General features: G+C 41.4%; 2 protein-coding genes across 2 annotated transcripts in view; both read left to right on the top strand.

The window, feature by feature from the left end:
* The first annotated feature begins 355 nt into the window (after window positions 1–355).
* On the top strand, window positions 356–7084 carry LOC122758892 (glycylpeptide N-tetradecanoyltransferase 1-like). Its single transcript, XM_044013279.1, has 12 exons — window positions 356–441; window positions 528–636; window positions 719–863; window positions 1441–1559; window positions 1730–1821; window positions 2902–3018; window positions 3222–3392; window positions 3982–4090; window positions 4191–4361; window positions 4462–4629; window positions 5279–5416; window positions 6894–7084. Exons 1-12 carry the CDS (start codon window positions 374–376, stop codon window positions 6915–6917), a joined length of 1431 nt encoding a protein of 476 aa, XP_043869214.1. The 5' UTR covers window positions 356–373; the 3' UTR covers window positions 6918–7084.
* A 3264-nt stretch (window positions 7085–10348) lies between these two features.
* The window catches only part of svild (supervillin d), a 72599-nt gene continuing 59078 nt past the window's right edge, over window positions 10349–23869 (top strand). Inside the window, exon 1 of the mRNA XM_044013807.1 lies at window positions 10349–10740. The gene's annotated coding sequence lies outside the window, so the exon portion shown is untranslated. The remainder of the gene's footprint in view (window positions 10741–23869) is intronic.

Below are 23869 nucleotides of genomic sequence, written 5' to 3'. Positions count from 1 at the left end.
ATCAGCTCTGCCAGTGTGAACCCCTGGTAAATTATACTCATCACATCCGCAAGATGCAACGCTCTGGGTTTTAAAGTGAAGAATTTAATGGGAACACTGAAATTCAACCATCTCAACCAATTAAGTCTGCTCCTCGGATCAAGCAGCTTCCAGCTTTAATCTGCAGTGGAGCTCGGAACCGGCGGCGGCCTGACACATGAAGACCGTGAGAAGTTATATTTCACTGTTAGTATTGCTGTCAGTTGTCTGCATCTGCAGGGTGGGGGAGTTGGGCTTGGTTTGTAAACGGCGGCGACTCTCCCTCCCTCCCTCCCTCCCTCCCTGCCCTCCCTCCCCCTTGCTGCTCGCCGAGATAAGAGGTGAAAAACCACAAATGTGTCTCCGGTTCACACTCTACTTCGAGGACTGGCACTTGTTCACGATGACTGATTCCGAGCCACTGTGAGTACACGGCTCCTCTCTTGTGTTTCTGAGTGGAAGTGCCTGAATGTATGAGCACATTGTGCATTACACTATATGTCTTTCAGTGATAAGACACTGGCAGAGGGAGACGGAGCCCGGGGGAAAAAGAGCAAAAGGAAGCTGAAGAAGGAGGATGCCTGGAGACCAGCGCCACCCAAAGACCCATTTGCTTTGGTTTGTGTCTTTTGTTCACTACTTTCTGACAGTGATTGATGTGTGGACCGAAAGTCTCTGCTGGTCATGTCCTCTTCTATAGTTGGACTCACTGCCAGAGAAGAATCAACAGGAGATCCAGAAAGCCCTCCATTTATTCAGCATGAGCCCAACTCCACCCAAGACTCTGCATGAGGCCAAGAGATACACCTACCAATTCTGGGACACACAGCCTGTCCCTAAACTGGGTGAGTAGTGGTTTTGCAAGAATATTTATTCCAAAATATGCAACTTTTGAGCTTTAGAGAAGCAGGCCGTTGGATCACGGTGTCATTTATTGGTTTGGAAACTCCACTATTAAAGCCTCGCATTAAAGCTGCAGTGCGTAACTTTTAAATGTAAAAAAAAAAAAAAAACACATTGTCAAATTAGTTCACAGAATATTAATCCCGATCAGCTGCACGCGGCTCTCTGTGTTTTACAGTATAGCGGCGGTTCGTTCTCACAGGAAGTGACTTGTTTCATGTCGAGACAGACGCAGGCAACATCATTAAGAAAGACGACTGCAAACAAGTCAGAGTTTGACTGAAGACACAGAAAAGCCGCAGAAATTCTCGTAGAAATTGATCCTGCCGCTCAACAAAGAACCTTGCCTCTCAGCAGTTTGACGGGATAAATGCTTCTTGCCCCCGCCCTCCTGTCCCCGCGCTGCTGCTGTATACACAGAAACGTTCCCTCACTAATAACCTTTTTGTATGTAAATGTGAAGTACACTGAGTGTTGTGTTCTGTAAAAGAAAGTAACTGACGTAAATGATGTCCTCAGGTGACAATATCACAGCACATGGCCCAATAATAGAAGCTGCACTCAGTGTCCGTCAGGAACCCTACTCTCTACCTGCGGGTTTCTCCTGGGACACGCTGGACCTGAGCACCCAGACTGTGGTGAGTGACCATCTGTAGTTTAAATACAGAGGGAACTGTGTTGTGTTCAGGAGTTAAGTTTGCAGCTTAAGAGGGAGGGGAAAAAAAGATAATTTCAGAGCTTCATTGTCCAGAGTTGATACCTCACAGGGAAACAAAAGGAAATAATGAATACAGTCGTGTCATTTCAGATGAAAGAGCTGTGCACACTACTGAGTGAAAACTACATGCAGGAAGATGATAACACCATGAAACTGACCTTTTCTCCTGAGTATCTGCAGTGGTAAGCTCCAACATGGTCCTTTTTCTCATACCGTACTGTGCCAAACCGACGAAAATATGACTTTCTTTAAAAGGACTTTCCAGTCTGACCCTCAAACACATATAAAGTGACTTCTAGAACTGATGGATTCTTGACCCTGAGCTTAAGAGAAGCTGCTCCTTTCATGCAGCCTCGTCAGCTCATGCTCATGTTTGGGGTTGCAAAATTCCGGGAATTTTCAAAACTGGAAACCTTCCATGGGGAATGAATGGGAATTTATGGAAATAAATGTAATTAAAGAGTTACAAAGTTGAAGGTTGGAAAATATAATATTGTAGCACAATCTTTGGCTAGAAAAAAAAAAATCAGATATCACGCAAATACGGCTGAATATCAATGCTATTCCTCAAGCACAGGTTACATACTGCATGGCTATTGAGGCCACGCCCCCTACATGCACTGTGACATCACAGATGATCTCTATTGAAGCTTTGATGATGAGGTAGATATTTGATCGATAGTGTTTAAGTTCACCTAGCAACTATTATATTTTATATTATATATAATATATAATATATATATATATATATTATATATATATGTTATCTTATGTTAATTTATACATAGTCATAGTTTCTGAAAAAAATTGAAACAACATTTCTTATTCTTATTTTATTGTTAACTATTTTCTCTTTTAAAATTGTTATTTATATATTTGTATTTTGCACCAAGGGAGTGGCACCCAAATTTCATTGTCCACAAAATAACGACAATAAAGGCTATTCTGATTCTGATATTAAATCAAAATGTATTATGTATAGTATTGTGTAGTTAATTCCCATGGAAAGTTTCCCATTTGGAATATTTCCAAAATTCCCAAAATTGAGTTTCCATGGAAAGTTCCCTGGAAATTGTGATGAATCACAGTTCATTGAACTCAGAGGTTTTTAAACTTGCAGCCCGCGGGACAAATGGGCCCGTCAATCAATGCTATGCGGCCCGCCACGGCCCGTTCTTTATTGTGAATTAAATCCTTGAACATCAAATCACACACCTTTCTATGTCTAGAAATGCTGATTGTCCCTCTCTCTCTCTCTCAAGGCTTTTACAGCCTCCTAACTGGCTGAGCCAGTGGCACTGTGGTGTGCGAGTCGACGCCAATAACAAGTTAGTTGGCTTCATCGCTGCTGTTCCTGCAGATGTCCGTGTTTATGAGACGTGAGTAGCTTATAAATAAGCGCGTGAAATGTACATATGCACATATTTATGAGCGTAATATACACGCTCATAAATACGCGTGGCGGTGCGTGTTTATATGGAAGCTGATGAGGAACATTAGCATGCAGAGAAGCTGCCAACACATCTGAAGCGATGTTCCAGCAAATGTCTCAAAGCAAACGGTGCGAATGTGTGTCCCGCAGCCAGATGCAGATGGTGCAGGTCAAACTTCTGTGCGTTCACAAGAAGCTGCGCCTCAAGCGGATGACTCCGGTCCTGATCAGAGAGGTCGTCAGACGGGTCAACCAGCAGGGCCTCGGCCAAGCCGTCTACACGGCCGCTGTCGTGCTGCCCACTCCTCTCAGCTCCTGCAGGTAGAGTTCACGCTTCGTGTTTGGTTTGAGTGGCAAGCAAGGTCAGAACCATCACTTTTAAAGCGCCTGAAAATGATTTTGTCCAGCTACAGCTTTGAGCTTGGACACAACGTCGAGCAAAAGTTATCACAGCATCAGACTTTTAATGGATGCTTTCGTTTTACTCATTTCTAGTAACAGGTAATGTTTATATTTATATATGTATATGTGTATATATGTATGTATATATATATATATATATACATATATATATATATATATATATATATATATACACATATGTATGTATGTATGTATATATACATACATACATATATACATATACATATATGTATATATGTATATATATACATATATACACATATGTATGTATGTATGTATATATATATATATATACATACATACATATATACTCATATGTATATACATATATATGCCTTCCCTGCTTATACCCTGTTGCAACAGCCCTACCAAGGGTTGCATATACGAACTCATTTTCAGGGGTTTCAACACAAAGAATTAATTGTGTGTTTTTTTTTTAAATGCAGTTACAGTTACATCAACTAAAGGACCTACATATTGTTTTTAGATCCTGGCATCGGCCTCTGAATCCCCAGAAGCTGATGCAGGTGAACTACCCAGGTCTGAGACGGAGCATGAACCTGCAGAGAGCTCTTAAATTCTTCCACCTGCCTGAGGTTAGTTTCTGCTGCCATTTCAGGGCAGATATCAGTCAGTACCACAACACTCTCGACGCTGCACCCCAAAATCATAACCCAGAGATTTTTCCTCTTGAAGGTGACAAAGACTAGAGGTTTACGCCCAATGACCGGAGAAGATGTTGTGGGAGCGCACTCTCTGCTCCAGAAGAACAGCAGCAGGTTTGACCTCAGCACCATCCTGTCACTGCAGGAAGTCGAGCACTGGCTGTTGCCACGGGAGAATGTGATTGACACCTACGTGGTGGAGGTTTGACTCAACTTCATCTCTTCACATTTCTTTGGCAAGGGGAGAAGCTTTTCTTCTCGCCAATTTCTTTTTCAATTCCTCACCTCTCCTCTTCCCACAGGGGGATGATGGGACACTGACAGACGTGGTGAGCTTCTACGCTGTTTCCTCCAACGTGCTGAACCACCCGGTTCACACTGAGCTGAGAGCAGCTCATCTCCTTCACGTGACGTCGTCCGCCACACACCCGGCCGATCTCATGGAGGACGCCTTAGTCCTCGCTAAGTCAGTGAGTGTAACACATTAAAAATGACATTAAAGGGACAGTTTGGATTGTTAGCCTAAAAAATAAAGGCTAATTAAATAAAATCTATTTTGTTATTCCTAAAATGTCTTTCCTGATTGACAGTAGACCAGCAGCTGCCATGACTCCACAAGCTAAAGATGACAATTTTCTCTATAGAGTTTGGTGGTTAGGAGATTTTACAATTTCCAGGAGTAAAGGGGTGTCGAGCCGTGAGATAAAATGCCAAACGTATTCTTAAGAAACAGTGACAGCTGTGTTATCAGCGAGTGTCCATGTCCCCAGGCTGGACCAAGGCCACAGTGCAGCAAAGCCTTATAACAATGCGTAGAGTACAAACAAAAAAATAACTTAACTCTTCCTTAAATTCAGCACTATACAAATAATCTGACAGGAAGTCATTAAATTCACTCTCAAAATACGTGCATGAAATATGAAAACGTACATATTCTGAAAATCCACATAAATGATGCTGTTATTCTGTAAAGTTACCTTGATATGCTCTGACCTCTATGTTGAATAGAGTGATGGTCGTTGACATCAACATTTTTCTCCTGTGTGAAAATGATAGTCGTGTGTGTGATGACATAATAAATACAGTTTTTTTTGTTTTTTTTGTCCTGCTCACTGACAGAAAGGCTTTGACATCCTCTCTGCCCTCGACGTGATGGATAACAAGAGTTTCTTGGAGAAGCTGAAGTTCAACGCCACTGACAAGAGCCTTCATTACTACCTGTACAACTGGATGTGTCCTGGCACGAGACCCGACAAGGTACGGATTCCTGCTGTGTCATCACCTTCAGACCGTCAGTGCACAGTCATGCTTTGCATTCAAACACCACAGCGGCGTGTGTGTGTGTGTGTGTGTGTGTGTGTGTGTGTGTGTCATTGGTCATTTTATAATTACAGCTAGGTTGAAATACATCTGTTGGACCTCAACTTTCCTTAAAAACGTTTAGTTTTATCCAAAAATCTCATTTATATCTACTTTTCTTCCTCTGTCAAACCCACTAATTATGTTATGAGCAACTCAAGTTTTGTGTTCATGTTGATCAGGATTTTGGAAGTGATATTTACAGTTACCTGTGACTGGAATATCAAATTCCATGTCTATTGACAGTTTCATTGAATTTTCATGAGGATTCAACATGTAAGAAACATGAGGAACGAGATATGGTTTCCCCATTCTCCATCTCCAATATTTGTAATTAAAAAAAAAAAAGAATAAATAATTAAAACAAACAAACAGTACATAAAACAAACCAGGACCAACAATAAATAAACCAAGAGAGAGGCAGTAGATACACAGATTTGTATCATGTATAATTTCAATACTTTGCACTATACTGTGAAGGTTTGCACCACTAGCTACACATATACACTAGTTTACAGTAAGTTAAGAGGTTTAGTTTTGCTTATACTATAGGTTACACAACAAAGGTCAGCCCCTGCAACTGACACATTAATGCTGATAGCCCTAATAACAACAATAATAATAATGTCACATCAAGGTCAAATTAAGTTAAGTTAAGGTAAGTTAAATTGCACTTTGCTGTATATTATAGAAATCTACGATATAAGGATAAAGTGCAAGTGTTAATATTATATTGCATTGCATATTGTCCTATTGCACTAGAACTTGTGAATAAAGTGCTATGTGCTAAAGTGCTAACCTGTTTGTTGCACATTGTTTATCAGCTTAACGGAGGCAGGGACAAATGATAATTTAATTTATAATTTAATAAACATTGTTTTCCATTATTATTATTATTATTATGTTATTTTCTAAGCGCTCTTTTTAAAAATTCTGGTCCATTCTGATCACATACCCTGGTATCATACAGTAGAAGAGTATTTCTGGAGTATTTTACTCCAAGTACCACCAGAAGGCTAGTGGTTAGCACTCTTGCCTTTGCAGCAAGAAGAACAGGGTTCGATCCTCGGTTGGAACAAGGGTCTTTCTGCAAGGAGTTTGCATGTTCTTCCCGTGTGCATGTGGGTTTTCTCCGGATTCTCCGGTTTCCTCCCACAGTCCCAGAACATTATTGTATACCTAATCCCCATATAGTATTATGGGGATTAGGTAAATTGGACACTCTAAATTGACCTTAGGTATGAGAGTGAATGGTTGGAAGACTACACTAGACAGTGTTAATGTACACTGGGTTGAACATGATAAAGGTGGTGGATATAAATTACATACACTATGTGTATGTTTCAAGTCCTGTTGTCGTGTGCATGTTTTCCAGGTCGGCTTAGTGCTGCCCAGCTGACCTGATGTCGCTGAGAGACGGCGAGCGTGCCGAGGATGAGAGGGACCGGAGTGACTGGCAGGCCAGTTGACATCAAACCGCATCGATAAAAGTTTCGAATGCAAACTGACAAGCTGCGAAATGTCTGCGAGAGAGAAATTAAATCAAAGTGAAATTCCATCCATGAATACATTCATCACCTGGCTGTCAGTTATTCGCTGGGTTCGACACCTTCTGCCGCGGGAAAATATCATTTCTGACACGACGGAAAATTGAGTGCGCGGATTCAGATGCGGTTCAGAAAATGCTCCCTGTATCTTCTAACATGAGTTTATGACTGTGTGTCTCGGCAGATGATCTACATAACCACCAGTGACATGACACTTAATAGATGAAGAGACAAAACTGACTACACACGTGCGTTCACCGCAGAAACCAGCCCCACAAGAAATAAGCCAAATATTCTTAGATTGATTTCAATTTTCTTCTTTTTAAGATGGAGAATCTGCCAGCGGGGTATGGAAATGTTGCTTGGATGTAATTATTAAAACTAGCTTGTAAATGTAGCCACTTCCAGACTGTAATGTTCTTTAAAATGAGGAAAAAGAGGCCAAAGTTTGAGAAGGTTCAGCTTATCACAAGCAAAATTAGTCAATTAGTAAATTCTAATATATTAGAATTTCTTACAGTTGCACACGCCCACCAAATCCATAATCTTACATCTGTGTTTAACGCTTAATTAATACACACCAGTAGTGAAATTTCACACAAACCATTGTTTAAGCTTGTTTTTAAAGTAAGCTTTTATGTCTTTAATGTCTGAAGTTAAGTTTTTTTTCTGAAAATGTCATTATTTTTTTAAATTCCCAATTTGACACTTGTTTTACGCTCTTGAAAATCCATTTTTGCAGTCATCAGGTGTAGTTATAAGGTCATCGCTGACTCGTGCACGCTCCCTGCACCAGGAACCAGCCCGAGTAAGACCTAATAAATTCTCAAAAATATCTTTGCACACACAAAAAAGCAAAACAAAAACCCCATGTGCTGTCAAACACATGCCAAGTCAACAGGCGGCGATGTATGGATTCCTGTGGGAAAGAAAGAAAATAAAACAGGACATCCACAAAATCTACACGGTGGAGACAACCACCAATAACTATAAGATAAAATCTCAGTACTAGATCGAAAGTAAAAGTCAAGCCCTTTTCAACAGGAAAATTAAGTTTGTATCACCTTGTAAATTGTGTTCCCATGAATTAAAAACACTGGTTTTCTCTATGGACTTTGGTGCGGGAGAGTGAACAGTTTACAAACGTCAGTGTACAGTGATAGACTGGGGAGTATAAAGACTAAATTCACCTTAATTGAACACCAACAACACAAAGTACAACGGCAAACAGAACCAGAACGTGCATGAAAGCACCACTTTCTCACACCCACATCTCTTTATTCTCTTATTGAACCATAAAGTCTGATAAAAGCTTAGACTCTAATCTGTCGCCTGAAGAGGTGCAACACTAGAGCTTAGACAACACTGCCCTCTTCTGGAAAGAGAGGAACAATGAGAACAGATCGTTACAAAAGAAGAACAATGTGTGAGAGGTGTTTCTTGCCGTATTTACACACAAAAGACAAGCTTGAACTAAGCACACTTTAAATAGAGGGTCACAAAAACGTCTAACTTGCCACTAATAATGTAGTAGACTGACACTAACAACTTTTAATTAATTTATCAATATTTTTCCATTAATGGATTAGTCGTCTGTCCATTAGTGGTATGGACAGAGAACAAAGAATCCAACACGGAAGTCCTGGAACGTGCTCATTCCACCTGCTATGCTGAGTTTGCGCCACCTCAGATGGCCACAGGATGGACCCCAGTCGACTCCCCAGAGCTGTCAACGGGTTCCAGGCCTACTGGTCGCCCGCATCCTGCGCCACAAGGGTGTCTGCAAATGTGACAAGAAGGACACGTGAACCCCAGCAGGTGGAACAGGAGGAAGCTGCAAAGGGTTGCAGCAGGTCACTCCAGGAATCCGCCGTGCTGAGGAGAGACGCGTCGCCTTACTGCAGCCAAAGAAACGAGAGAGGAAACTGCAAGAAGCAGTGGCTTCTCCTGCTCCAGGCCTCTCTCCATTTGTCTGTGCAAACTGTAGAAGAGATTGCATCTCTAGAGCGGGGCTGTACAGCCATAACTGCAGATGCAATAAAAACTGTTGAGCCTTCGGGTGCAATCCATCGTCTGCACTGACGTACAGATGACGACTATTACAATAACACAATACATTTATACATCATCTTGGTCTACTCTGCTTTAATATCATCATGAAATGTGAGTATTCACTGTTTCCCAGCTCCTGAACTCCTGACCCCCCAATGAGTAAAACTAAAATACTACCAGACACCCTCCATTGGTCAATTAAAAGTAATATTAAAATATTAAAGGTGAGTGGTCCCTCTGTGTTCTGGCCCCTCAGTTGTCATATGACTGCAACTGTTTAAGAGTTACATTCTATTAAATGTTGGTGTTTCTTTTTACTGATTATGTCCTCATCATGAATGACTCCTTTCATGTTTAAGGTTAGTGTTAGTGCAGATATGAAACCCTGAGGCACATGCACTGTCCAGGTATCACCAGGGAGGGGCGCTGCAACACTGTCACTTGCGTTTTTTTACTGCACAGCATTGACCAAAGAGGCTCATTAGATGCAGACATCACTTGCTCTGCATTTATACTCGGATGTGAAAGAAAACGACTCGTTAGTGACAGACTCAAAGATGGTTTACTTACAAGGTCAGGGGGCCCTGAAGTCCAAGCCTCTGCGGAGTTCTTGCTACTAAGTTATTCATCCTGATAGTTTCATGGAGGCTTGTTGCCAGATGGGGCCCCTCAATCATCAATCAGTTTATGTTATTCACACCGTACATGTGAAGGGGGGCCCTCAGCCAAATAGCTATAGTTATTATGTGACGTCTGTATAGGACCCTGTAGTGATGGGGGCCTCTATTAAAGGTTCACTCACTCACGTGATCACTTTTAACACAGCAATTTAAAAACAACAGCAAAAAACCTAAATCAAACCAGACCAAAAATATCCCATGCCATCTCAAAATGAATGTACATTTTTATTTCTAATAAAGCAGCTGTATATTATTGGTCGTCACCTCTTCTCTGTGTTTGGGCAGGATGAGCTTTGAATGTGAAATAATACTAGATATTATTATTTTTTTATTTAAATTATGGTTATTATTATTATTATTATTATGAGTAATCAACTGTGTTTGGCTACATGTAACATGTCACTCGGCACTTAACACGAGCAATAAAAAAAAAAAAATCAATTACTCCATTTTTGGAAAGGAAAGGGGCGTTTTACTGGAAGCACGTGAACGCTACACTTCCGCTTTGGACCAATCAGAAGCGAAGGAGCGTTTTAAGTTTGAAGCGTCCTTAGATCCGCGGCAGCAGCAGCTTCTGTCACCGCCGCGGCTACTACTTCTCTCCCGTGCTGAACGGGAGTCCTGTCTTCGCTCAGCTTCACTGGAGGATGCGTGAAGAAAACGGCGCTGTTTTCTGAATAAAACAAGACTCGTTCGTTTTTTTCCCCCACCTTTCAACCTCCTTTTCAACCTCCCCTTTGCAAGTCTCGTCGAGAACTCACTTTCTCAGCCGCGGGACGTTCACTGACCTACTACGTGCTCAGGTTTACATCAGCATTCAGAGGAACTTTCCAAAACACAGCTCGAGTGCGGGTTAAGGTTGAGCTTCTTTTGTTTGCACAGCTGTTGTCACAGAAGACTCGGACCAGTTTCTCACCAGGAGACCTCCATATACGCTTTTCAGGTACGTTGTGTCACTGTTTGTTGTGAGAAGCTAATCATAATACTCTCGTGTTTGGTTTTTCTTGACGCCGCTGTTAGCACAAACTGAAGCTTCCTCCTGCGACACACGTTAGGTACAGTATGTGACAGGCGTTCAAGGAAATGCTGAATTTCAACACGAAATGTCTCAAACAAGGATGTTGTGAGTGTGTGTGTGTCGAAATGCTGTTCACACGCAGAGTCACTGCTGCTTCTGCTGCTGCTGTCATTACATGAGTCTGTGTGGTTTCCTTCCTTCATCATTAGTTCTCACTGTGACAGTAGCCTATATACAGTGTGTACACACACACACACACACTGGACGAAATCATTGTTTTTGATTCAACCAGGGCCGGCCCAAAACTTTATGAGGTCCAGAGATGTATTTGAGTGTGCTGCTTAAAACTCCAGCTTCATATTAATTCAAAGACTTAACTACATCACTTATGGATGGGACAATATATATTTGTTTAAGAAAAGCTGTCAAAATAAGTGGATTTCCTATATCGTGTTATAGAAACCGTTCCTAGTGGTTTTATTTTGAAGCCATAAGAGTGAGACTGTATCTGTGCACGCATTGTAGGTCCTCATGATTTAAAACTGTAGTACGCAACGTTTGATAACTGAGCTAATCGAGCTCAAGTTTGTTAAATCAGCTCCACAAGACTCTCTCCGTGTCACTTGGCAACATTTCCGTGCTGCACACAGGAAGTGATTTTGTTTGAAGTTGAGACAGATGGAGGCAACATTAACAATTGAGTTCGTAAAAAAGGTTCCAAGGATTCCAGTAATTTTAGAGCTCAAAAAACATATTTTTTCAGACGTAAATGTTACCTGTCCCTGCCCCCACCCTACTGCAATGTGCGCAATAAATGAAAGTTAATTGGCAGAAATTGGTCGAGTAAACCTTGATGCCTCAGCTTATTTGAATATTTTTCAACGTTACATCATAAAGGCCTGTATAATCTTATTTAATTTACATTAAAGTGCTTAATTTGTATCTGTAAATGTTCAGATAGGAAACATAGAGGTAGAATATCGACAGAAAGGCCTGCCTTTTACATTTACAGTTAAATTATAGATAAAAGTGACAGGAACATCACATTTGTAGGCTCGATCTTGTGTGCTAACTCAGCCCCCAAAGTCAGCTGCTTTTAATCTTTCTTCCACTGCTTTACTTTGTCAGTTTGGTCAGCAGAGACCAACTGAAAGTCTGACCTCTAACTGCGACTCACTTTGAAAGACAGAGCTGTCGGTAAACAGTGACTCAAGAGCAGTGAACATCCAGGACTGAGTTCAGCAAAAAACACCTGTGTAAACAAAACGGAGAGCACATTACTGTCTTTCCATTATCAGCTTGTACTTTATCACATTTATTTTATAATTGATTAGAGAGAAACAAAAAAAAAGGAAAATGTGTTAGGGCCTTTAGTTGCTTTTAATCTGAAGTTTATTCAATGTATTTAACTTCCAGTCTGTTTTTGCAACACTTAAAGGTACAGTGAGCAGTAATTACCAAAATGTAAACGTAAAACACTTTTGCAATTCCTCTGGCCTCTGTTTACTCTCGGAGTGGGAATCGCCCACAATATTATCACGATATTGGAGTCAAGAAACGATATTATCTCGGTATTGCAAAATACTGTGTATTCGCGAATTCGTATATTGCGATATACTTGCACAACTGCTCTAGTGAGAGTGAGCATTTGGCACCATCTTGTGGTCTTATCGATAAAGCGATAAAGTGATTCTATCACTTTTGATTCACCAATTACCGATTTTTATGCTGTGTCCATTTGGATCTGAGCTTGAAACCAGGAATGACATCTCCAAGTTCTCTGCCTTCGGAAACGCAAACGTGTCTCGGGCTAGCCATTGTTAGGAATACCAGTCGATAACAAGGCGCTCTTCGTGGTATTTTGCACATTTACATTTATGGATAGAAATGTTGCCAAAAAGATCAGTAGGTTTGTAAAAGCTCACAGTTTCCCACAGTAAAACGAAGTATTGACTGTGCTGTGGTAAAAAGATGACAGCAGTGCCACTGCAGACTAGTTTATTTAATTTGGCACGTAATACTTTGGAATCAAAGTCGTGTTTATCTGTGTCACACCACCATGGCTATGTAAATACATACACGCACATAGCCTTGATACTGTGTACACTGAGCTGCAGGAGACTGCGTGGCTTGATTTGCCTTTTTGCAGGTTTGCGGGGTTTTTTTATGCGCTGTACATTTCACTCAGCAGTAATTGTCCTGTGTTTTTCGCTGGATGTGACTCACCAGCTACCACCAGCATCTGGATCCTGATGTTGGTGTTCAGAATATTGTCCCATTATTGAAACACGATGTCGCCTGAAGTTCTATGAACACATGGTATCTTTTTAAATTGTGCCCCATAACAAAAAAAAGTATTCTATTCAATTTTATTTTTTTACCAAAAAAACTGATTTTTTTTCATTTGAGAATACTGAATACTGCTTCCTATCCGAGGGCGATGATTTTTGATGGTGTTTGAGGGTTGTCGTACTGGAATTTTCCTCTTGCAGTGCCACAACAGGCTAAGATCTTCCTCATCCAGCTGGTGTTGAGCAACAGGGGAAAGAAAAAAAGATGCATGTCTTGATAAGACCTAGTCATTGTGTAAGTGTCAGGACAGCACATGTTCGCATTGCACTCCAAAGTCTCGTTTCCACTGGTCAGAAAACCCCTTTACACCCGTTAACATCTGCTTTTGTTTTCAGTGGGAACAGTCCCTGGGTCAACTCTCTATAGATAGATACTGAGTTTTAAATATCTGTTGCTCTGATTGGCAGTACTGTTAACATGACTCATGGGTCAATGCGGTAATTTCATCATCTGTTTTTTGTTTTTTTTTATTTTGACAGCTGAGTCGTGGAGTCTGCACCTTTTTCTGTTAATTCAGATGGAGATCTGAAATGGTTCAGTTGCAGCAGATTTTCTGCTGCGTGTTGCATGTTTGTTGTTTACGTCACGTTTCTGACTTTGAATACGACTCACTGGAGTAAAAAAAAAAAAAAGAGGCTATCTCCTCTACTGGGGTTTACCTGCGCTTAATTTTGGTGCAAAAGACTTGAAACGCACCACTTTTTCACTGTTTGGGAGTTGCTGGGGGCTGGAAACTGTTGATTGGCAAAGCAACTCTGCAGTTGCTGATCAGTATCCAGCTTGTGCTGAGTAAGGAGTGGCTCTCGTCACGCCTTTTTTACTCCCACCTGCATAATTTTGCTGCTCTTAAGCCACATTTTCTTTGGACCATGTAAAGATCCTAAACAAACACACAGACCCTCTATTGTTGTTGAGCAGAATTGAGCGTCCCGCGGTCAAGTCAAGTGCTATTATTCACCTGAACGCCTCATGCCAGTCAGTCTATGGGTGGTGCTGTGTTGCCCCTGCGGGGATCTTGTTACTCAACACTGGTGAGAGTTTTTTTTTTTTACTTCTTTCCTTTTTTTGGTGAAGTGTGCTGTGTGTGGACAAGGGCCTCTGCTGCAGGGACTTGTCTTTATCTGCACCAGGGCATCAACTTGTTAATCAAGTTGGAGTTTCAACTCCACTAGCATAACAAAGAAAAGGTAGGAAGGAGAGCAAAGGTCTGAATTGTTATGCAGTTGTAGGTCATGATGTTGGAGCTTATGGCGTATTTCCACCGGCTCTACTCGCCTCGGCACGATTAGGTTGCTAGTATTACTAGTACTATTCTACTAATGTGGGCGGAGTCATCACTGCACGGCTGAGGGAAACTGCGGTGACTTTGTTTTATACGCAACAGACACATACACTAGTGACTAGTGACTTTACACCAGAGAGTTATAGGATTGTTAAGTAGTTTTAACTTATCTACAATTTGGCGCTGTTTGGCTTGATTTCTGTCCACACGTCCCCGTAGTACAGCCTCCTACTCCACAGACTGCAGCGGTCTGTGATGGCGCTCGCGATCGCCGGCGCTGTCCCTAAATCTACCAGACTCCACCACTACTGTAAATATAGAGATTTACCTGGTAGTTGTTGGAGATTAACCCACGTTTTTACAATTGTTAAGTAGTTTTAAGTCATCTACAGTTTGGCGCTGTTCGGCTTGATTTGTGTGTGGGATTTCTCTTCCTGTGACAGCACTCTGGCCAGTCAGTGGCCGGCAGTCTGACCAAACATCGCATAGTACCTACTCGGCACGCTTTTGGAACCTCGCCTTAGCAGGTGCTAAAAGTAGTACCTGGTACCAGGTACTATGCTAGTGGAAACGATACTTAATCTGTGGCGTGGTGCGGCGAGTAGATCCGTTGGAAATGCGCCATTAGATGGGAAAATATTTTTTTGCCCTCTTTAAGGGTCACCACAGTGGATCAGTGATCTGCATATTTTTGGGAGATATTTTTACATGTCGGAGAGTGAGGGGGGTTCAACCTCCAACTTTAAAATTTCATTTGAGTTGGAAACTCAATCGGTTTGTGGCATCGGATTGTGTCAAGTAATTACCACATGGTCACAGCTTGGCCTTAGATTCTCTTCAAATGCCCTCTCTTGGAATTAGAAAATGTTATGCTGAGACAATGGACACAAGCAAAGCATCTGGAAATCAGCATGTGATACTATGACGGGTTCTGTGCCATCGATGGCGAAGTTGGGAACCAAATTGCTCACTCGCCTGTTAGCTTAGCTGTTCGTTCCACTCAAGTGGATCAGTGGCATCAGAGTGTGTGCAGGCAGGGGGAATATCCAAAAATCTTGCAGGAATAGCTTGTTGTGCATGTAATAGGTGTTCATACTTGATTTTTGGGAAAAAGTGAGCGATAATACACACCAACAGCTCATAGCTTTTTACTTTGCACAACTAACGTGGTCTTGGCAATGACATCATAAACACCACCTGCTGGTAAGGAAAATAATTTCCTCTCACGCAGGCGCAAAACATACACGCTGGTTCCTCGCAGGCTGTAGTCAATGCCGTGTGTGGGAGTGCAATATTTTTCCCCAGACACATTTCAATCAAGGCGGCGTCGCGGTTAGTTGTTGTTCTAAGCCATTGGCCGAATCTCGGGACAGCATGTCCCAGGTTTAACAAAGATTGTAACTTAAGTATTTTCCTGACAGCAGCTTTATATAAAGTACTGGTAATCTAGTCATTAGTGTTGCTTGGCTGCTGTGCGTTTTATTCCTAATTTATTGCAGCCATAAGGGGCTTTCCCTCGCCTTACAGTTTCAGAGAGATTGAAAGTCTCTTATTAGGCTTTTCGGTTTGTGTATTGAGTTGCTGTTTCGCCAGCACGCTGTCAGACCTTTTGAAATACTTTTGCTGTGCACTGAGTAAATCAAAGTACCACCCACAGGGTGTTTCGTAGCTGAAAAGTAGTTAAATTGATGTAGAAATTTTTTTTCCTTTAAATTAGGATTGCAACTTGGCTTCAAATAGTTTTTTGAGGTTTTTAACAAGGCTCTGAGAGAGAGGGCCCCACTGTAAGGAGACTTATGCTATTTGTATTACATGAGTTTAATCCAAATCTAGCTGCTAACCACTTGAATGTCTATTTGGGATGGATGAAGTCAGACCCAATCACATTTTGAGTTGTGAATTGTCCTTAATGAAGTTTCTCACAAGCATTTCTGCACCTAGTGAGATTAAGTAAACAGTTTGCTTTTCTGTTGCTTGTTATTTCCCTTTTCCTTACATGCAGGGCTTTTTAATGAACTTTAAATGAACAAAAAACAGCTTTTTGGGATGTCAGTTCCCTCAAAATTATGATTTCATCATGTCTTGATTTTAGAGAAATGCATTTTACCCTCAGAGTATCAAAAAAGCACGACTATATTTACATTTATGTAGACAAAATCACAGGACTTACCCCACTCTTGAATGCTTTGTCAAAAATAGTAGATAAACATGGTAATGTATTGGTTATTGATGAACCAGTTAATGGTTGGCGCAATAAAAATATTATGGCAGGTCTCGGGCTACATGTGCACTACTCCATTTTCATTTTCGCCTGTTGTCCATGCTACCCTGGTGCTTTATAGCCCCAAAAAAGGGAGGGTTTAAAAGCACTGCTGTCTTCATTTTCATTTGAAAACTCTGATGCTGCATTTTAGTATAGACAGGGAAAAAAACAAAGGCCTTTGGAAACTATGTGTTGTTACCAGATGGACTGTGTATTGGCAAGAGTCTGGCAATATGATTCACATCTCGATAAAGGGATGACGATCTGGAATATTGGGACCCCCCTGTAGCCACTTTTTCACGAGAGCTCTCACAGTAAAAATAGCATTGTTATATCCACAAACAATGTGCTGTTTTTTCTTTTTTTTTTAGTTCTTATCAGATGCGACCTTGGATTCAGTCTCATAACAGTAATTCTTGCTCTTACTTAAAATGTTTGTATTTTATTCATTCCTGCAGGGGAATTCATCCTCTGCATTTAACCCATCTTCTACTAGGAGCCTTCCTAGAACTAGGGCAGCCTGATTCAAACCAGTGTTCCTCCGGTTATAAACCATCTTCCACCACTTCCGTCAGTGTTGCAGTGCTAGGGTGCCCTTGGTGTAGAAGCTCATCACCATGTGGTGAACATGATCTGTGTTTTCTTGGGTGGTGGCTGTAGCAGGACATCCAGACCTTGGACGTCCATCTTTAAGGCTCTCCCTACCACTCTTGAATTGGAGCGTAATCCCATAATGTAGCAACCATGTCAGCATGAATGTCATCGGGGGCTACCTCCTTTTTCTGCAGATCTTTATTACCACCACGGTGCCAAATGTTGTCCATGTTTTTATAAAATGTCTCTAGTATTCATTTTCAGAGTCCTCCATTAGCTATCAAATGTGGGAAACAATGAATTTAGTATCTCAAAATGTTGAGTTTAATGCACGCCAATTTCTCTGCTCTGGCATTAGTCCTTCTTAGTCAGCCTATGAACTTTACAGCCCACCCTCGTAGCCTCAGGTCTTAGTACCTGCTTGTGTTATTTAACAGTTGAGCTGAACTGCAAACTTGGCTGGAAAAAAAAGTCATGGATTCCCCCTCAGCTCCATCTCTCCACTCTCTCTCTCTCTCTCTCTCTTTCTGTGTGCCTGAGTCCGCCTCTCTCCCCAGCTCTCGGTCTGGTTTAGAAGCATCTGCACAGCCAAGAACTTCTTTCACACAAATATTTATAAGTCGCAGAAGGGATGTGACAATGTGAGCAATAGGAACTCCACAGGGAGGAGTGCAACGGGTTACCCGCAGGCTAATCTCCACTAAGACATATTTATAAACTTCGCTTACAGTTAGGGTGGACCACTTCCAGCTTTGACACCAGGACGCTAACTGTATTTGGCCAGCAACTGTACAGCCAAGGCCCACAATGGTGACGTTTTTAGCCAGTGCAATATTTGCATGGCACACGCAGACATATGGTTATACTTCATTGTCATTCACTTTGTGCACGTATAATAGTTTCCATGCAAAGCGGCAGCACAAGGCCGCTCTCCTCCATACTACTTTTCACTTTGTGTTAGCTCCCTGTCAGAGCTGAATTACATCTGACACCATCATCAACCAAGAACAAAGCCGGGAAATAAAACACGGAGGGAGGGTTTTTCGTTATGTCTATGTTTAAACTAAGTGCTTTTATATCAACCAGAGTTTTATATTGTCTTAGTGGGTGACACCTGTTGCCAGGAAACATCCGTATTAAACATGCACACACTGGTGTGTCTCTTGTAAACCATATGCAGGGAATGTATAAATAACACTTCTGTTAATGTAAATTGAAGTGGGGGTTTAAGGGTTGCCTGGAATTTATCCTAATGGGACAATTTAAAGGAGCACATCCAAATCATACTTGATTTTCATTGTGTCCTCAGACTGCACCTTTAACAATAGTTCCTGTCATTCAACTTTCAGTTGTGATGGTAGTGCCATAAACATGTCAGAGTTTGAGGAACCAGTTGTGTTTTAAGCTGGATTCCAGGAGAAGTGGATGCAGTGTTTTTTTCACTGGACAGTTCTTACAATGAACTACAGTTGCAACTATTAACTACTGTCATTATCAATAAACTGATTATATCCTTGTTTGATAGTTAATGTTAAATAATGTTTAAAAAGACAACAAACGATAAATTAAGGCACAGGCAAGGAGCCTGGTTGCAGGAGACACCTCTGATTGCGAATCTAAAGTTTCAAAAATGAGAGTACAGATTCTTAAGGGTGATATCATAACTGGTTGCCTCTTACAGTCATCTGACCCTTGTTCTCGCATGTCTGTTGAATATGTCAGTCAGGCTTAGTGGTCAGTACCATTGACTGTTAATTCTTCATCACTCAGCCATAACACCAGCACCCCCCAAAGTTGACCCCCTTAACCCCTCCACCCCCTCCTCGGTAGCATTCCAGCTGGCCAGATGGTGTCTGCTCTGCACAGTGGACACCGAAGAGCCGAGAGGGAGAAACCCCACAAGCAGGGTTCTGTTGATGAGACATTCCACTCCATTGACACCCACTCAACTCCTTATGTCATCCCCCCCTGTCTCTGTTCAGTCTTGTCTCGGTCTCACTCATGGTCTTTCTGAGGGTAAATACCATGTTAAGTTGTTGACAATCAGAAAAAAATCATTCTTTTAGGAGGAGACAGCTTTATGGTTACTGTGTAGGTTTGAAGAAGAGAGACACTTAAGTGTGTTTAGCACAGTCTAGAGAGCTGGACAATTTGGGATGTCCTGATCCCAATCTCAAGTATTGGATCACATCCAATCTAATCAGAGACAGACAATCACCCATCATCCCATTCTCGTCACCCCAAACAAGCATATTTGTACAAACTTGTGGGCAAACAGTAAGTGAACGTTGCTATGTTTGTACTGAATATAAACGTGAAGAAGTGATGATTTCGCCATTTTGGTCACGGTTTAACGACTTGTTGGACACGCCTGTTGTCTCTATCTCACTCATATGTCCCAAACACAACGTGGTATCATTTCAAAATAAAAGCACTCTACTGTTTGAGAAAATATAAACATATTTTTAATGAAGCTTTTATTGTGAAATATCTGCGTGGCCACATATGTTTACTATGTATCAGAGGTGGAATCGAGGATTTAACCACATCCCCAGTGTGACGTACCAGAGGGGAAAAAAAACTGTGTTGTGGTTGTAGCATTGTAGCACGACTATGCGTTACATCCTCCCGCTAACCCTAAGCTTCTGCAACTTATGGTAACCATGGCAACTGCTGATTTGCAACATAACCAAACTCAGTGTGGAAACATTTGGGAGTTTTGTTAACAACCTTTGCGTAAGTTATGTTATGAGTGTGTAGCAAAGCACAGGACATCTCCGCATCCATCGTAAGTACACAGACGTAACTATGAAAACAACTCCGTTAACACCAGCGACTCTTCCAACCTCATTTGGAGCGAAACTTCCTAAAATGAAACCTTGTGACCTTATTCTATGGTGGGAAAACCTTGGATTTAAGCATTTACTGGTTGTTGTTACATTCATATTGTCAGTAGTATTTAAATTTGACAATAAGGCGTTAGTGTGGTGTACTGCAAACAAATGATGGATATTTTATCATTTAAGACCTCATGTAGACAATACAATTGGGAATTAAAAAAATTAAATGAGTTATGACATGAAACCAATGGTCCTAGATGAAACTAGACAAGTCTAATAACGGCAGACCCATCTGTGCTCAAAGAGGGAAATAAAAAAAGATTGAGAATCGAATTGTGACCATAAAATCTAAATTTCAATCGAATCAAGGATTTGGACAATCATGACACCCCTACTACATACTGTGTAACAGCATATTTTGCAATTTTCCAAAGTAATGTCCAGCAGAAGCACTACAGCAGATCAGCATTGCTGCCATAATGCATTGCACATGCATCCAGTGTGAACGTGACCTAGACAGATGACAGAGCAGCCTGTTCTACTGTCAGTTTTTCTTTCTTTCTAAACTTTGTTATGTTGGCAAATACAAGTACCTTGGACCAAATCCTATTAACAATTAATCATTTTTAAAATCAAAACTGCAATTTGAAAGAACACAACTGGCAAATATCAAAGGTAGCACTTTATTTCATTTGTTTTTGATTGTTCTAAGTACTATGCACATTAAAATTAAGAAACAATTTAAGTCCTCATCCTTGCAATACTTTTATTGTGTCCTGTAGTAATGGTCCATGTTTAAATCCACTGCACTGTGCGAACACTTAATTGAATCTTAACTTAAATAATGTATATCAGTAGAGGAATGTTCTTCAGTGTAACTCGTCATTTCTTTCTCCTGCATTCTGGCAGCATTCGACAATTGAAACATTTATATTTTCGAGTAGATTCAAGTGGTATATATTCAACAAAGCATAAATTCTCCTGCCTGGTTCCAGCTATGACTGAGTGTCTGGGTCAGTTTGCATATTTGTCAGTATTTTTTTTTTTTTTCTTTTTGCAAATGAAATGCTCTTGAGGTCTTACTGGACTGAGGCAGTGCTCATGTTTGAACAATACAAAACAAAGGGGGGGAGGGATTGGTGTGAGGTTTGCATAGGTGCTCTAACTGCTACACATTGTGTGTCCTATTTAAAAAAAACAACCTATGTGGATGTTTGTTTCTGGTCCACAAAAGTATCCAGTTTAGCTTCTGTGTGCGTGCATGTGCATGCTGGGACAGGCACAGTCTCCCCAAGCTATATAAAACATCTCAACTCAACACTCCTGCCTCCATGATTGCAGCCTTGTTAGCAGAGATGGTATGTGTGTGTATTCCTTTGGGCATGTTTTCATGACGCTTCGGTTGTGTGTCATTTTTTTTACGACTGTGTGTATGTATGTTTCTGTGGGAGTTAGCTTGTTTGCTTTCCCGTACGTCACATGTAATGACTCCTTTTGAATGTAGCAAACGGATGTCTGGGACAAAGAGCTATCCTGTAAAATAGGGGAACACTCATTCTGTTCTGTCTCTCAAAGGAATAGTTTATTTTGTTTGTACTGTGGTCGTATGAGGTACTGATCACGTGGCCAGTCGTCACATGTGAACGCTTGTTTAGAATCTTCCAGAATTGTGATTTGACTCTTTGCAACCAGAAGTGTCACCTGCAGCCAGTTGTCAATCAGACAGGTGTCCACTCGTATGCCTTATCATCTGTTTTCCTCTAAATGATAATGTCAAATTTGACATGTTATATTGAAAAAGACCTAAAACAAGCAATTGAGAACTTTTTCTCCTCCTTTGCTGATGTTATAAATCAAGTGATTTAGCAACCAGCAAAGTTGTCCCTAGTGGCCACTTTTTATATACTGTACCTCCTGTGGTACAGAATACTGATTAGAGCTGCAACTGTCGTTTATTTTCGTAATCGATTAATAAAATATTATCGATTAATAAAATATCTGAAAACCAAAGTGATTCACTTTGAATGATTTCTTCGTTACCCAGAGCAAAGAAATAAAGAAAATACTCACATTTAAGAAGCTTAAACAATCTGAAATCTTGTTTTGATCATGAAAAAGACTTCTAACCGATTTATCGATTATCAAAATAGTTGTTGTTAATTTAGTAATCGATTAATTGTTTCAGCTCTAATACTGATACGTAGTCAGTGCTGACTACTGTGCTTTGCACACTACCTTTTGTATGTGAATAGTTTGCCTCGACTTCCATGAGATATTTACATCGATTGCAAGGGAGTGGCGCTTTTCTGTCCCCAATCAGCTGACTGTTGCTGGAGCTGGTCTAATCATACTGTACTATTTTACTCTGGTACCCCCAAGGGAAGGGTGCCAAAAAATGGAACAGTTTGGGCCGGTTATTTTGGTATTCCTTGTATCGTACTGTACCTAACCATTCCACCCGATGGAAACACGGCTTTGCTATCTCCTTTACCTAACCTATGTGTGTGTTAAATTGCTTTCCCTCATGGCATCGTAGGGTTGGGCAGATGGATGATGCCAAGCATCACCGGACATAATGATGCCAATTATCTGCCAACTTTTATTGTATTGTTTATCTGTAGCTGTGTTTCAGCTTTGTCAAAGGTTTTCCACGGAGGGGAAGCAGCCTTCTGGCTTTGTCTGGTTAATGATGGCAGGTCTGCCTCCAGCAGGTCAGTACAGTTTTTACAGTGTCGGTTACTAAGGAGAAGCAGACTGCAGGCATGAGTACGGGGGTGTTGTGTCAACTGCCTCTTCGGGTGACTGGCTACAGTCAGGGACTTCTAAAGGGGATTTGAGGGACTTTGTGTCTGTGTGAGAAAAAAGGAGGGTGGAGGGAGGGAGAGATGAAGATGGATTAGTCTCAGCTTTTTTTTTTTTTTGCCCCATCCTCCTCCTACTCCACAGCAGATCTTGTCCTCCCTCCACTCCCATAACACCCGACAGGGGCCCCTTTGCAGTGTGGAGACGCATGCCCCAAAAAGCCATGACATCCACCCCCTCCCATGAGCCCATTCTCTCAAGCCTCCTTTCCATCTCTTTTCCTCTTTCTGCCTGCTCTGACCTCTGGAGCTCTCTCTCCTTTCTCTCGTTGCACCCACCCTTCCTCGCCTCTGAACTCCTTTCCTCAACCATGTTCCTCTTTCTCTGTCATTTCCTTTCCCCCAATTTCTTTCCTCCATCCTCCACAACTCGGCGCTGCAGCAGAGTTGAGTCATGTGGAAGGAGGCCCTCTGCCATGTTAGACAAACATACACCTTCTGTCAGAATTGTCGTTTGAAGCTCTCAGTCAACACGGGCCTGTTTGTACAAGCTCGAGTGTTGTGCGCCTCTACAATTTGCGATTAGAACTTCATGCTGCCAGTGGTTGCAGAGACTGTAGTAAAACTGCCTTAAACGGTGAAAGATTGCTTTTTAATGAGAAACACATTGGTCACTCAGTATGTGGTTGATTGCTCTGGGAGAGTGGCTCAAAAATTGTGACACACCCTGGACTCATTTCACCCTCCCAGCAGTTTTCTCATGATTTGTTTGGTGGAATTGATTGGGTAGACGCCAGTGCTTCGATATCCAGTATGTCAGAGATAGAGTAATTGGATTAGTGACTGGTGACCCGTACTGACCTAGTTGTACATAAATGTAGACTCCATCGATGTCCGTTTTTCTGGATTGGTTAAAAGAATA

This window comes from Solea senegalensis, linkage group LG18, assembly GCF_019176455.1.
Source record: "Solea senegalensis isolate Sse05_10M linkage group LG18, IFAPA_SoseM_1, whole genome shotgun sequence".
In the NCBI taxonomy this organism is placed as follows: domain Eukaryota; kingdom Metazoa; phylum Chordata; class Actinopteri; order Pleuronectiformes; family Soleidae; genus Solea; species Solea senegalensis.
This window is presented reverse-complemented; position numbering and strand designations above follow the sequence as displayed.

Coding starts and splice junctions, on each gene's coding strand:
- LOC122758892 (XM_044013279.1), top strand. CDS start 374: ATGTGTCTCCGGTTCACACTCTACTTCGAGGACTGGCACTTGTTCACG. Junction 442..527: donor ATGACTGATTCCGAGCCACT/GTGAGTACACGG, acceptor TATGTCTTTCAG/TGATAAGACACTGGCAGAGG. Junction 1,822..2,901: donor TCTCCTGAGTATCTGCAGTG/GTAAGCTCCAAC, acceptor CTCTCTCTCAAG/GCTTTTACAGCCTCCTAACT.